At 38.1% G+C, this 15,295-nt stretch overlaps 1 protein-coding gene across 1 annotated transcript in view; it reads right to left on the minus strand.

The window, feature by feature from the left end:
• anks1aa (ankyrin repeat and sterile alpha motif domain containing 1Aa) overlaps positions 1-15,295 on the minus strand; it is an 89,239-nt gene that overhangs the window by 25,176 nt on the left and 48,768 nt on the right. Inside the window, exon 13 of the mRNA XM_028452115.1 lies at positions 13,194-14,014. Coding sequence (XP_028307916.1) covers positions 13,194-14,014 — 821 coding nt within the window. The remainder of the gene's footprint in view (positions 1-13,193; positions 14,015-15,295) is intronic.

A 15,295-nucleotide genomic window follows, 5' to 3' on the forward strand; every position in this document is an offset into this window, starting at 1 on the left:
GGCTAATAGTAGAGGGAGAGTGGAATGTGGTTACGTGCAGCAGGATTGAATCAATAAGAGAACCTGAAATGGAGAAGCATCAATTGTTAGAGTGGCTGACCATGAGCAGGGAGGATACAAAGGGGTGGGGTCAGAAGTCCTGGATGAGGTGGAGGTCAACAGCTGAAGAGCTAGCAGTGGTACAAGATGGCCAGTGTGAGATTAATGACACATGAGGCCATTCATCATGCTACTCACAGCGGGCCTGCTGCTCTGTGATGACAAAGCAGAAAACACTCCACCGCTGCTTTCCTCACACTTCAGAAACACAAACTGTTTTTTCATTAACGGCCTGGAACAATACGCAGCCGAGGCGGAGAAAATAAACGCATGTTGGATGAGAAAATAAAGGCAGCGGCAAAAAGTGCGTGGACGTAACTCTGTGCAATTCATCAAATACAATCAATGGTAATCATTGTTAAGAACATAAACGAAGAAAAAACAACAACTATTATTAAAAAAAAAATAATAATAATATATATTTTCTCCAATTACACAAGCTTTATTTGCAATCAACAAATGCAAAAAGAACAAAGTAAGCAAACCTCCATGATTTAGGATTTCTAAAAAGAATAAAGCTAACCATACACACACACAAGGAAAAAAAATTACTTTGAGTTGTTTACGACCTTCCCTGAAGCCAGATCACGTAAACAGGATGGTGTTTCTGGCTAAAAATGTATAAAGCATTGGAGTTTAAATCCCTTCTGTTCCTAACTAATACACTTCTCATGCAGTATTGCATTTGTTTACAAAAGTGAACACACTTTTTTTTTCAAGTGCACTTCTAGTTATTTTTTGTTATTTAAATGCTACAGTTCTGTAGCAGTTCAGTTGCAGTGCACTGCTTTTCTTTAAAAGAGTACATACCGGTACTTTAATAATATTTTAATTAATACTTTGCACCTTTTTATTCAATAACATTCAAATAATATATACAGTATTTTTTGTTTTGTGCAGAAGTGAACATACTGGATTTTAGTGTTTGAAGGATTTTGTTCATGGTTAAATAATATATTTAACATTGTTTTGGACTGAAAATAAATAACTTTTTGGTTGATAATGATGATTTCAATTCTGACTAAAACAATCTTGGTTATTATTTTTTATATAATCGAGCAGCTCTAGGTGGACAACGTGGGTCTGACACCAGAACAAGGGCCGGATGGGAACTTCAGGGCAGCACAAACAACAGCATTTACTGTGGGTGCCAAGTCCTCAGTGCCACAGTAGGACAAAGCTCTGTCAGCACTTAACATCCTCCTGAAACTACCCAATGTCACGCTGGTGATTTTGGGAACATTTTCCCATCCCTCCCTCCCTCGCTCGCTCCACCCTCTTATCCTGATAAGGGTCACTGGAACCAGCTTAGAGTCCAAACACAGAGTGGGACAAAGTACTCACCTTTGTTACTTCAGTCAAAAACTACTCCAATACAAGTAAAAGTAGCTCAATCAAAATATTACTTAAGTGAATGAAGTATTTGCATAAAAAATGACGTATTAGTGGCCACAGTTACAAAATGATTTTTTTTTAAAATTCGTAATTAGTTATTCCGAATTAAATCATTCGGAATCAATGTGTTCTGTTTCGTGTTTACATGGAAATAGTAATTCTGAACTGAGGTTTACAAGGAAGAAGAAGTTTATTTGGCTTTATTTAATTCTGCTTTAGCTCTGCGGGTTGGGAAGGCTAGGATTAGACAAGGGGCGAACGTGATGTATCGCGTCTATTGGGAAAAACACACAACAAACCTTTTAGAAAGTGTCTATTTGTACGGTTGCCGTACGGACAACCCTCGGTGCTATTGGTTACCGAAGTACAAGTACGTAGGGTTTTAGGATTAGGGTTAGGTTATAACCCAAAATTGCAACAATTTACAGAGTTAGGTTTAGGGTAAGGTTTAGTCTTAGTCACATGACCTAAACTGGCCATCTTCTTTCGAAGTACCTTGATATCTTCACGTAGGATTAGAAAGGCACCTTTTTGCTAGTCAAGCTTGTAGCTTGTTGTGTCTCTACATCCAGCTGTTAGATTTAACCCTTTCTTGTATAAACACATTACTATGTCTTAGTTCATAAGCCGTTTGTTTGTATGGGAAACGTTTTTGTATTTCATATGGGAGTGTTTTAAGTGAGGCCCTAAATGCGAGAATTTGTGTTGTAGTGTATTATTTCTCTTTTTTTTCTCTTAGGAAATTGTTGACTTTGTTTCTGTTTTCAATATTTTGTCTTTAAGATATTTTTTATATAATGTATTTTTTTTTTGCATGCGTTTGCATTTATCATATATTGTAGTTATTGTGTCTGTGAATGTATCAAATGCAATGTTCACCTCTTGTTTTGTAAAAACCTCTTTCCACGTTTCTGTTATTATCAGTTGTTTAAAGTTTTCTAGCTGTTTTTCTCTTTCCAGTCTTTTGTATGTTATTGGTTTGTGTGTTTCTGGGTGGATGTTGTCGTTAGTGTTAAATATTGTAAATATTGGTAAATGGTCGGAGATGTCATTTATTAATATTCCATTGGTTAGATCTGAATTTTGTATGTTTGTGAATATGTTATCTCGATACAAACAGCAGATTAATATGTTCTCTCCCTTTGGTATCGTTAGTTTTACTGTTACACATTCCATCACTCCTTCACAGTTGTACTCATCGTAAAGTTCATACCTTTTTGTTCATTTAGCCAAGTTTCTGACAGTGCTCTTCCAGTGTGTGTATTGATCTGAGTCCATATCCATGATTACCATAGTGAACTTCAGAGATAGATCGTCTTTGAGGTTTCGTATCATCTCCTTGACCTCTTCCAAACCCGGATTAGGTTCTGTCGGCCCTTTTTTAACCATTTTTCTTTTCGTCTTGGGCCAAAGTTTTCTTTTCTCAGGCTGTTAATCTCCCAAGGTCGTGTTGTCGGAGCAAGTAAAAACAAGTCTGCTCTCTCCGAAGACCAGATAGATATCTGACAATGATAAACTTGGTGATATTACAGCCTGTGCAGCAGTATGGGACGCATTTACTCCGTCTCCGGGTCTTAGTATCACCCGACCGATGAAGCCTGCTCCGTTTGCCGATGTACGTGTGTGTAATAAGTCCATGTGTCCGTGTAAATTTCCGCATATGTTTATTCTTCCGTCCATCCACTCTTTTCATTATATCCATGTCTTCTAATCCTCGTATTTAATAAATAGTCTCAGCTGGAGTCCGTGCGCCCATCCTGGATTATGTCATCACCAGTCATTGCGGCAAATCGCGCATGCGAAATTGACTTAAAGTAGAACTAGGTGTTTACAAGATAGAGGAATTATTTAATTCGGAATTAAAATCGGAATAAACCAGCCATCTAATTCAGATTTAAGTTTAATTCTGAATTAAATAAGCAATAGGTGTTACATTGTCAGTTTAAAGAGGAATTAAAGCATCCATGTAAATGTGGCCGCTGAAGTATTGAACACGTGTTACATGTTTTACATATTGTTACTGTAGTACACGTGTCAAACTCAAGGCCTGGGGGCCAAATCCGGCCTTTTAGAGCCTCCAATTCATCCCACAGGAGAAAGTAAAAGTCATCATTTTGTTGCTAAAAGTTGCTGTTTATTTTAGGATGTGCAACTTTCCGATCAGCTGCAGCTGCAGCCTCACTTCCAGGGAAACTTCATGACTGTTCGCACTGTTCTTTACACCGAGTGATGACGGCGTGCGTCGCATTTTCAGATGAAATCTCTGATTAAGTAATAAAAGTGTGTTTCATGATTACTTTTCTTACATTTTTTGTTTTGGACTTCATAAGCCAATAAGTGAAATAATTGCTCATATATAATAATAATAATAATAATAATAATCAAAAACTACTTAAGCACAGTACGTAAATGTACTTATTTACTATCCACGACTGATGGTATGGTGTATGAAAAAACCTTGTGGGGGGGAAACACCACTCATTGGCACAGGCCAATAAGTGAAATTCTTGACAAAAGCGAAAATGACTGATTTTCCTTGAAGTGACTTTAGTTCCAGTTCCAGCAGTGGCAGCATGTCAAAGCCTCCTGTGAATAACCCTGCAATTAGGAGGATTGGAGGATAGGTTTCCCCAGCTGGCTCCACTGGAGCTTTGATACAAAGCCAACGTTAAGTTTGGTCTCGGCAAATCAAAGTTAGAAAACTTCTCCCTCACCAGAATTAAACATTAAACTAGCAACTGGTTGTGAACATTCACAGAAATACCTCAAAAGGAAAAGAAACAAGAAAGTTGCAACCAACTTTTCAAAAATCGAACTCAGACCGCAACGCAACACAAGGATGGAATTCCAATCTGCAATCTACGACTCGACAACTACACTAACCTCTATCAGTACAGAGCAGCCCAAGAGGTTTTACAGGAAATGTAATATCCTCAGAACAGCTTAGAAGCATTAATTATTCTCTCATTCTCGTTCATTCGTGACAGGTAGAAAGGATTAATGAGCCTCAGGCTGAGCTGCTGCCAGGAAGTGAATCAATACTCACAAAAGCTGGTTTCATAGTGGCTATGGGATCTGCTCAATGCAAGATGAAAATGAAGTTAAGAAAAAGTAAAGAAAAAAAAAAGAAAAAGGAAAGTGGACAGCGGGCCTCTCCTTATGTCGTCTCTCCACCCCTCTGTGGAGCTCAGTGCTGGCCCACACAATGAATGATGAATGCACCCCCTGGACTGTCATCTTCAGTGTGATTGGAAGGACCAATACCAGCCCTGCATTAGCATGCCATTTACACACACACACACACACGCACACACACACACAGAAAGAAAGAGAGAGAGAGCTGCTTAAACAGAGAGATGCATAGCCAAGATCTCATGCAAGTCAAATCTTCTTGACTTGAAACCAGAAGCGTTACATTGAAAGGAGGAGGGTGAAGGAGTGGTCCCAATGTCGAATAGCTAAAGTGTGAACCAGAATATAAAGCAAACCAGATTGGGAAAAAAAAAGAGGGAAAAGATCTTTTAGCGTGGTATTTGCATGTGTGAAACCATGACTGTGCAGTAGAGCAGTGGTTCCCAAACACTGGTGTGTCGTGAGGCAAGTCCGGGTGTGCTGTGAGATTTTGTGACAACCATGCATTATTATATAGGGCCCTATAAACTCCACGTTAATGTAATCACGGACGACCAATGAAAACGGAATCAACTGTTTAACGTGGAAATGAACAGAATCGGTATGAAACCGCGATGCAAGGAACGTTTTTTTTAATGGGGAAATGTTTCCTGGCAGCGCTCATTAGGTGCACCACCCGCCGGAATCAAACACTGCCTAAATCACCTGAAACACCGTCTAAACTGCCAAAAAACTTCTAAAATCAGAGCCGACCAGTGCCATGCTTAAAGCAGAACTAAGTAACTAGCGCTCCCCCTAAAGGTCCCTTTTGGTTATGTCACTGTCGTAAACACCCCGGAGACAGCAGCTCCCTCTTCCCGCTACAGTGAGACGGGCAGCGGGAGGCTCCAGTAATGACGTCACTGGAGCGATGAAGTGACCAAAAAGCACCACTGTGTTCAAGCGACTCATCATGGGCGATTGAAGTGACTGCAGTCGCTACAGTCGCGTTCGGTGTGAACGCACCTTTAGTGTGTATTGGGCTGTCGTAAAGCAGTACGTGTTGTCGCGAGAACGAGAACAGAGCTGCGAGACTGCCACCGGGTCAGAGGCAGGGAAAGTTGCAAGTGCTGGGACAGCAGGGGGTGATGAAAGACCCCCCCGGTCACTCCATAAACACTTGTATTACCCTCAGAGGGACTACAAGAAGGATTTATTAAGGTGAAAAAGTTACTTAGTTCTGCTTTAACCCCCGATGTTTCAGACTCTAGAAGCCCTGGCATTGGTGGTCTCGTCCACAACAACAGAACAACTTCATCCACAGATCTTCTGTAGCTCTGATGAGATGTTGTACAAACACTCTGAGCAAGTGAAACTGATTAAAGCTAATCATGTTTTCAGTGAGCGCCGCTGCTCTTGACAAGAAACAGACGGAGTTTCACAGACACAGTAAAGTTAATTGTACATAGATACTTGAAGACATAACTGTAACTGAAAAATTTAATTGACCCCCAACCCTGATGTCCATCATACATACAGGACACATGCTGATAAGTGTTTTTATTTGTATAACGAAAGACTGGCCAGCTTGCACCCATGAATAAATAATGTTACGAGCAGGAAATAAAGCCGAGCTCCATCAGAGCTCTCATTGGCTCTCAGGTGTACTAAACCAAGTCAGCTCCACCCACCATCAGTGCACACAACAGCAACATCGGAGAGAGTGCAAATTTTGACTAATCGTGTCCCACAATAATCACAAGGTGAAATATCGGGTAATATCGCTGAATCGATGTATCAAGGTATTTCACCGCACGATTATCGCATTGATAAAACAAAAAAACCATTTCATTAAACGCCCGGTCACCAGGTGTCAGTGAACCAGATCAGACCTTGTTAAACTACCTCACTCCTCAATGCATTTTAGCTTGGACGCTGATTGCACTTTATTTTCATAAAACAATTTCAAAATTTAAGAACTTAATAGAATCAGAATCTGTTGGAGAAGCAAAAGTTAAACTTTGTTTGAAAAATGTAATTTGACAGTTCGATAAACATACCACTTTTTTTTAATGTTTATATATGTACTTGAATTACAGTTAGTTTAAAAAAAAAAAAAGAAATAAATTGTATTTCATACCATTTTGTACTTTTAAAGGTGAAATTTGTAATTATTGATATTGCGATATATCACAATGTATATTGTATTGTATAGTATTGGGATAAATCAGGATATATTGCATCGTTGCATGCAAATCGTGAATCGCATCCTATCATCAGATTCAAGGCAATGCACACCCGTAATATTATTGCTATTATTTCAACAAATTAAACCTAAACACAAATGCTCTTCATTACTACATTTAATTAAGACATTTTTTAAAGGGTTGGAGTTACTATGTCCAAATGTGGGATCTGAAGGTTTTGCACAGATAACATAACGCAATGCATCGCACCATAACGCAACGCAACATAATATAACGCATCGCAACACAACATAACGCAACATAACGCATCGCAACACAACATATCGCAACATAACATAACGCATCGCAACATAATATAACGCATCGCAACACAACATAACGCAACATAACGCATCGCAACACAACATATCGCAACATAACATAACTCATCGCAACATAACATAACTCATCGCAACATAACATAACGCATCGCAACATAACATAACGTAACGCAACATAACGTAACGCAACATAACGTAACGCAACATAACGTAACGCAACATAACATAACGCAACATAACGTAACGCAGCATAACATAACGCAGCATAGCATAGCATAGCATAGCATAACAGTCCTTCATGACAATGACATCTATCTATGAAGATTAAAAACTTCCCAAATCAAAAAAATAATTTCTTATAAAGCTGCATATATTTTTATTGCCTAGAGTGACTTTCACAGTCAGAAATATCTGATTTTCACATGTAACCTGTGGTGCTTTCAGATAAAACTCTAACATGGCAGAAGGCCACTTAGGAAGCCTGAAGGTGTTCAGATGTGGCTTCCATTTGAATGGTGCATACGGTAAATGAGGCCATTGCCTGAAGTGCGTCTCATTCTCACATCGTTCCTTCGGCTGAAGGCTAATATTACAACCTGTTCAGCTGCCACATGGGAGGGCGTGAGGCCAGCGATACCTTCTGTCTAAGCTTCTCCTCAACACATTTGTGTCTTAATAAATGATAGCATTTTTCATTTTAAGCCAATACAAGAGAAGCATCACAAAGATTGAAAGCAAATGAAGATCCTATGAAAAAGCTTCATATTTGGGCAGTGGTGGTGTAACGGTTAAGAAAACGGGCTTGTAATCAGAGGGTTGTACATCGCTTTGGATGAAAGGGTCTGCTAAATGAAAAAGTAGAATTGTAGTTGTATAATATTTAAACATCCCTCGGGTACAGTATGACGACTTGAGGGGTTCATTAAACTCAATAATTAGATGGCACAGTGGCTAACCTGCCAATAGAAACTTTACACAGGAATATTTGAAAGAATTATGCATACAGTACATCATTAAAGCATAGTATTAAACCATTATCTACAATGTCCTACACACTAGGACAGCAGTCATGAAGACTGATAATTGTATCTCTAAAATAAGCTACTATTGACACAAAGTTGGGATTAGTTAAAACCTTGTTTAATGATAATGAAAAATGTCTCCAACACAACAGTATAACATGTAATATGGTAAGGATAAATATAGACCATTTAAATGAATTATCATTTATATATTTATTATGGTTGAAATGGCATTTTCACAGTTTTGATACTGACTAGTCATAAAAACAAAACTATTCTGAAGCTCATAGGACATTATTTTGTTCGCTACCATAGTGTGTTTCTCAGTATATGCATTTATTATTATTATTATTATTATTCTTCATCTAAAAAATATGATATATGTTTTTATTTGATTTATCAAGGTTAGTTTTACAGGGTCATTTAATTTATTGTTTATTAATTTTATTCAAGTGTAGAACATTCTTATTTTTAAGGTTATAATTTATGGAATCCATCATTAATAAATGGGTCAGTTTTTATTTATTATTCGCTTAATCAAGCCTTTTCGAACATTCCACATCACAAAATAAGTAATAAAAGTATGTATGATTTGTGCCGATATCGTATCGGAAGTGAAAAGTTGTATCGGGACATCCCTACTAGATCCAAACCCGTTACAGTCCGTAGGAAAGGAAGCAATTGCCGCAACAAATGGATGAAAATACAAAATATTAAAATGTGTCTTAGTTTACATTTGCAGCTGCGCTCTGTTATGCAACACTACAACACATCGGTAACAAAAGTAAGGTTGCGGAGCGTTAGGAATGTAAAAAAAGTCAGAAAAATGTGTTGCATCTGAAAAGATATTTGAAGTTTGTTTTATTGTAGTCTTGCAAAAGGTTTTTTTTTCCCTTAAGAGCAATTCCTCACAGCATTAGGAGGAGGACTGAAGGGCTCCTTTTGTGACCATCTCCAGTCTGCACTTCAGCTGTTGGCAAGTGTCTACTTGGCAGACATTGAAAACATGAAGTTCTATTGAGAGAAAAAAAGCTGCTGCTTTAAAAAAAAAAAAGAAAAAGAAACACTAAACACAAGGTTACAGTGGCTGTACAGGACAATAAATGAGTCACGCTGCTGAGGTGCATTTCTAACTTACACGTGTTTCTATTTAAAAAGGGGCTGAGGTGACCTCAGCTCATTTAATAACAACTAAAGATGGAGGTGTTGACGAGAGTCATCTGACACACAGAAACCATTTGTCACCGTAAAGCCTGTTTAAAGCTGCTCCATCAATTTGTTGGAGATGACTGCATCAGCATTAATGCCCCATCAGGGACTTTGCTGTAGCAAACAACTAATAATAATAAAATAACAATAATAACTACAATATTTGCATTTCCTGAAGAAAATGCAAGTGAGGATGCAGGTGCTGGCCGGCGTTGCACTGCATTAGCATTAGCTAGCATTAACATTAACTAGCATTAACATTTTCATTAGCATTAACTAGTATTAACATTAAATAGCATTATCTAACATTACAATAAACATTAGCTAGAATTAGCATTAGCTAGCATGAACATTAACTAGCATTAACACGTTCATTAACATTAACTAGTATTATCATTAAATAGCATTATCTAGCATTAGCATTAACTTGCATTAGATTGAACTGTTTTAACATTAAATAGCATTAACATTAACATAACCTAGCATTAGCATTAGCATTAATTAACATTAACATCAGCATTAGCTAGCGGTAACGCGAGCATTAGCTACCATTAGCATTCCCCTAACATTAGCACTGACCTAACATTAACATTCACCTAGCTCAGGGGTTCGCAACCTGCGGCTCTGGAGCCTCATGTGGCTCTTTGACTCTTCTGAAATGGCTCCCTGTAGTTAAAAAATTCTAAATAAAAATAAAATAATGAATTGTTATTTCTTACAGAGGGTATTGGTGATTAATGACATTAACTTTAAAAAAAAAAAATATGATAAAACAATTGGTTAACCTAAAAATCAATCACATTGTACAATGACTCGGCACCTTCCTACTTCACCTCCTGCAACATCTATAGATCATCAACTTTCCTGCACCTGTGGCTTAAATCCCTGTTTTAAATCCGTGGTAAGGTAACTAAACTAACAAAAAGACAATTCTGGAAGAAAATGTATTTTATTTGTGTGGGAAAAGATTTATTTAATTGCCAACATGCCAGTTTAATATGCATGCTTGATACTGTATATTGCAAGAAATGAGCAATTAGCATGTGTTGACCAATATCAAATTATGTGATATTAATTTAGCTGTATATCATTTTATACACTGTATTGTCTTCATTGAGAAGGTATTTTTTTCGGCTCTGGAAGGATTTTAATCCAGGCGAGATGAGCCAAAATGGCTCCTTTGAGAATAATGGTTGCAGACCCCTGACCCAGCTATAGCATTAATGTTACCCCAGCATTAGCATTAACATTAGCCCAGCAATAGCATTAGCCTGGCCTAGGATTAGCTTAGCATTATCATTAACCTAACATTAGCACTAACCTAGCATTAGCTAAACATTAACCAAGCAACATCTTAACATTAGCAATAAGGTTGAAATGGGTTGAACATATGAGCTGAACATGATAAAGGTTGAATGATTTGTAGTTAAACAGCTTAACAAACTGTCCAATCTAAAAATGGGATCGGAGCTGAAAAGTCAACGCAGTTTCAAAAAAAAATGTATAACTCAAAAAGTTTAAAAGTTACATATTATAAAAGTACAATCATAAATCTCTGGAACACATTTTCTGAAAGCTCTAATAGCTAATTTGTCAAAATCGGATCAACGGTGTAGGAGGGGTTGACGAAGATGGAAGAAAAAACAGATAATAGTGATGACGCCTCCTGTATCCTCACCAATAATGACGTTGTGATGAGGGAAAAACAGTATTTACATTGTATCATGGTCTTCTTTAGGACACGATATGTTTTATTATGTTTTTATTATAGAACTTAAACACTTGGGGCCTGTACTACAACGCTAGATAAGTATATCCAGGATATAAAAGTCGATCCCATCAGGCTCTAAATTTCCAGTTGCCTGATTGTCTTGTTCATTCAGCTTCTTCGTTGTTTTATCCCCATTTCCTTGTCTCCTATAATCTCCTCTCACAGCAGCAATCCTCAGCTCTTTATCTACCTCCCAGACACAGCATTAAAGCGCTGAATGGCAGAGGAATGTATTGGTTATATAAATCTACAGTGGTGACGTCCACAAAACATCAGAACATTTGAAGGCAATGATTGAAAAACACACAAAATGACGCAAACCTCCGCCAAGTTTAGAGGTTCAAAGTCACCAGCAGGTGGTGCCGTAGAACCAGCCAAATATCCACATTATGCTCCAAAATGTATTATCGATACTGTATCCACAACACCAGCCGGATCATCTCCAAACTCAATCAGTAAAATCATTTCATTTAAATCTGTTCACAATTTTTTTGGGATATCCTGTTAACAAAGGCAGGAGAAAAAATGCCAAACATACAAAAAATGACAACATACACAAAATGACTCCTCACACACATAGAATAACAACAGAAATACACAAAAGGGCTCCAAAAACACACAAAACAACAAAAAAAAACATTAAATGTTCAAAGAATAGACAAAATGACATCAAACAAACACAAACAACAACAAAAATACACAAAAGAACTAGAAATACACAGTAAACAACAACAAAAACATTTAAAATAAGAGACAACTACCCAAAATTACTCGTAACACAAAACAACAGCAAACACATAACAATGATAAAATAAGCAACAAATAGACAAAATGCCTCCAAACAAACAAGAAACGACAACAAAAATACACAAAAGGACTCTAAAAACACACAAAACAACAACAAAACATGTAAAATGAGAAGTTTAGAAAAGAAAATACACAAAATGACACCAAACACATATAGAATGCCAACAGAAATACACAAAATGACTCCAAAAAACACAAAACGACAACAAAAATACACAAAAGGACTAGAAATACACAGTAATCAACAACAAAAGCATTTGAAACAAATGACTCCTAACACAAAACAACAGCAAAAACATGTAACAATGATAAAATGAGAAACAAAGGGGACAAAATGACACCAAACAAACACAAAATGACAACAAAAATATACCAAAGGACTCCTAATACACAGAAAACAACAAAAACATCAAATGGGACAATTAGAAAAGAAAATAGATAAAATGAGACAAAACACACTGAAAACGATGAGACAAACTCTCTGTTCTTTCCAGTATTAATGCTGAGATTGGTGAGTAGAATTCTATGCTGACATGAATGTTGATCATGAGACTTTCACTGTGATACAAGTTGCCTATTTCATGCAAACTGAACAACAATAGACTAGGAATTCCACACTCTAGTTACTCTTCTAGGCAACAAGTGGACATTACAAAAAAAAAGGCATTTGCAGGTGATCTTTTAAAAAAAAGATCTTTTAACTGTAGAACACAAGACAGATGAATTGTCTTTTAATTATACAGTTAGTCATTGATCCTCGTTGCTCTAAATCTTTCTTTGAACAAGTGCCTACCAGCAAGACAGTAAATTACATGGTTCAAAAACGTTCATCATGTATTCTTACTACTATAGACGTTTTTTGGTTCTTTTTCCCAGACTTTGAGTGTAGGTAAAAAGGTAAAGAACAACATCTGCTCCTACACTTTAATAATTGACATATCTTTGAGGAGAGAAAAAGGTTTTTCATTCTAATTTCACTCATTTAAGTTAAAGTATGTGCCAATAAATCTCGGGCTTTAGATCTGTTTAGATCTGTTTTTTTCTTCAACAACATCCAAACACATAAATGAAGTTCAACATTTGGACGTGACGAACACTTTCGTAACCTTGAAGTCTCAGTCTGTATTGAGCAGTAGTTTTCCATCATTATACCTGCATGTGACATAAAAAGACCTACGCACTAATAGCAACAAACGCTAACTATAAAAAAACCTTCACCTCTCATTGATAGATCAGTAGTGCAAACACTTACCTCATCCCACTCTGACGTGAACGATGGAGATTTCTCCAGCCGTTTCTTGCCGGTGCTGCAGTTGGAAACGGACTCGCTACGGTTTCCCAGTCCTCCGTCTTCCTCACTGGGAGGCGACACCAGTAAGTCTGAGTCGGACTTGGACAGGCTGCGTGCCAGCTTTAAATCCCCGGGACGACGCATCCTGACAGCAGCCGCTGACCCTGAATCCCTGGGCTCCTTGTTCACAGTTGCATAAATAGCCTTTGGATCGCAGTCTGTTAGGATGGCAGCCATACTGGGACGGGTCGTTGGTGGTGGGGGGGCAGCTGCTGCAATCTCCTTCTTTGCTTTGGCAGGTTTTTTTGACGACTCGGTTTGGCGTTCTTTCGGTGGTGCCACAGCTGGAAGTCTGAAGGGTTCTTCTCTGCAGTCAAAGACGGGGGAAGATCCGTGCAGAAGGCCCGTGAACTGCTCCGGTACACCTGAGTCCTCCTGGTCCTGATTCTGGCCCAGTGACGTGTTATCTATAGGTAAAACAGGGAAGAAGTGGAAAGCGAAATAAGCAAAAGAAAGAACCCTCCTGTCTTGAAGGCTGCAAAGTGGACTTCCAACTGAGAGGCAGATCTTTTCGAGCCAGGCTAATAAGAAACCACCCACGCAAACTCCAAAACAGCTCAGTAATTGTTTCCTAGCGGGAGTGACGGAGAGAAAAACAGCAAGGAGAGAGGAGATGGAGCGAGAAAAAGGCGTATGTTGGCAGGAGAAATGAGTAAATACCAAGAGCAGACATGTGACGTTTCTCTGCTGATTCCTTTCGTAACAAGTTGAAGAAGAATGTCAAATACTTATCCACAGGGATCCAGCTGTTCTCCTCTCTGGGTTACTGACTAAACATTCATTCTACAGTCATACAGGCACACCGAAACCTACAATAGATTGTAAAATACAGGATATGAAGTCAAAACACCTCACAAATACAATTAAAAAACAATTACATCTTTCTCCTCATCCTGTTTCCTAAGGAATTACAGCCACCTGAGCCTCTTTTCTACCATCAAATCAGATGAAGCCAGAGAGAGCCTGTTGTCCTGTCCAGTTTAGATTTAGGAAAGCAAACATGTGTGTGTGTGTGCGCGCTGTGAGTCTGCAGAGATGTGTGTGTTACTGTTGTTGTTAATGTCCGCCCTGTGACCAGCAGCCCTCCTCCTCCTCTAAATCTAGAGCCTCATGGTGGCTCAGGAATGGAAATTTGAATCAGCCTTTCCTCCAACAGCACCACTCCTGATAATTAGTGCTGTGACACATGGTGCAGTGTGTGTGTGTGTGTGTGTGTGGGCAGATAGTTCTCTGCTGGGGGTGACAGGTTCAGGGGTGTTTGGTGACAGGGAAACTGGGCCAGTGACTCCTCAATAAAATACCAACCTGTTGCAGTGGTTTATTCATCCTCTACAAAAGCATGACAGTGTTTATAAAGTCTGAGGAAATGCACGTAAAAGTTCACTACAATCATTATCCGTGTTGCAAAAATGAGCGTTTAGAATAATTCATAGTATGACTGAAATGATAAATATTGAAATTTAACAATGTGGTTAACTTTGAAACAGCACAGGTCAAGCATGAAGCATTCTAATTTATAACTTTCTATCTATTTAAAACATTTAGTTTTTTTCTCACAGTGATGATGATTATATTTTAAGGCTGTGTTTTACAACCTTGGGGTCGGGACCGCTTGTTGGGTCGTCTGAAATGTCTAGTAAGAAGAAAGAAGAAAGAAGAAAGAAGAAGGAAGAAGAAAGAAGAAAAGGAAGAAGAAAGAAGAAAAGGAAGAAAAAAGAAGAAAAGAAAGAAGAAAGAAGAAAAGGAAGAAGAAAGAAGAAGAAGAAGAAGAAGAACTATACTTATACTGTATTTAAACATGTTTTTTCATGTACATGCAACCATTTTTATCTATTTGTGAAATGCGAACTGATGATCAGCAGATAATCGAGCAGTAAACTCGCTAATGCTTCTTTTTGAATATGTTGTTTTCAACCTTTGGTTTTGCCATGCCTGTGATACATGTTGTACAATAGATGTGGGAACCTCTGTGTACCTCACGAGACGATACGCGATACAAAACT

This window comes from Gouania willdenowi, chromosome 7 (assembly GCF_900634775.1).
Source record: "Gouania willdenowi chromosome 7, fGouWil2.1, whole genome shotgun sequence".
In the NCBI taxonomy this organism is placed as follows: Eukaryota; Metazoa; Chordata; class Actinopteri; order Blenniiformes; family Gobiesocidae; genus Gouania; species Gouania willdenowi.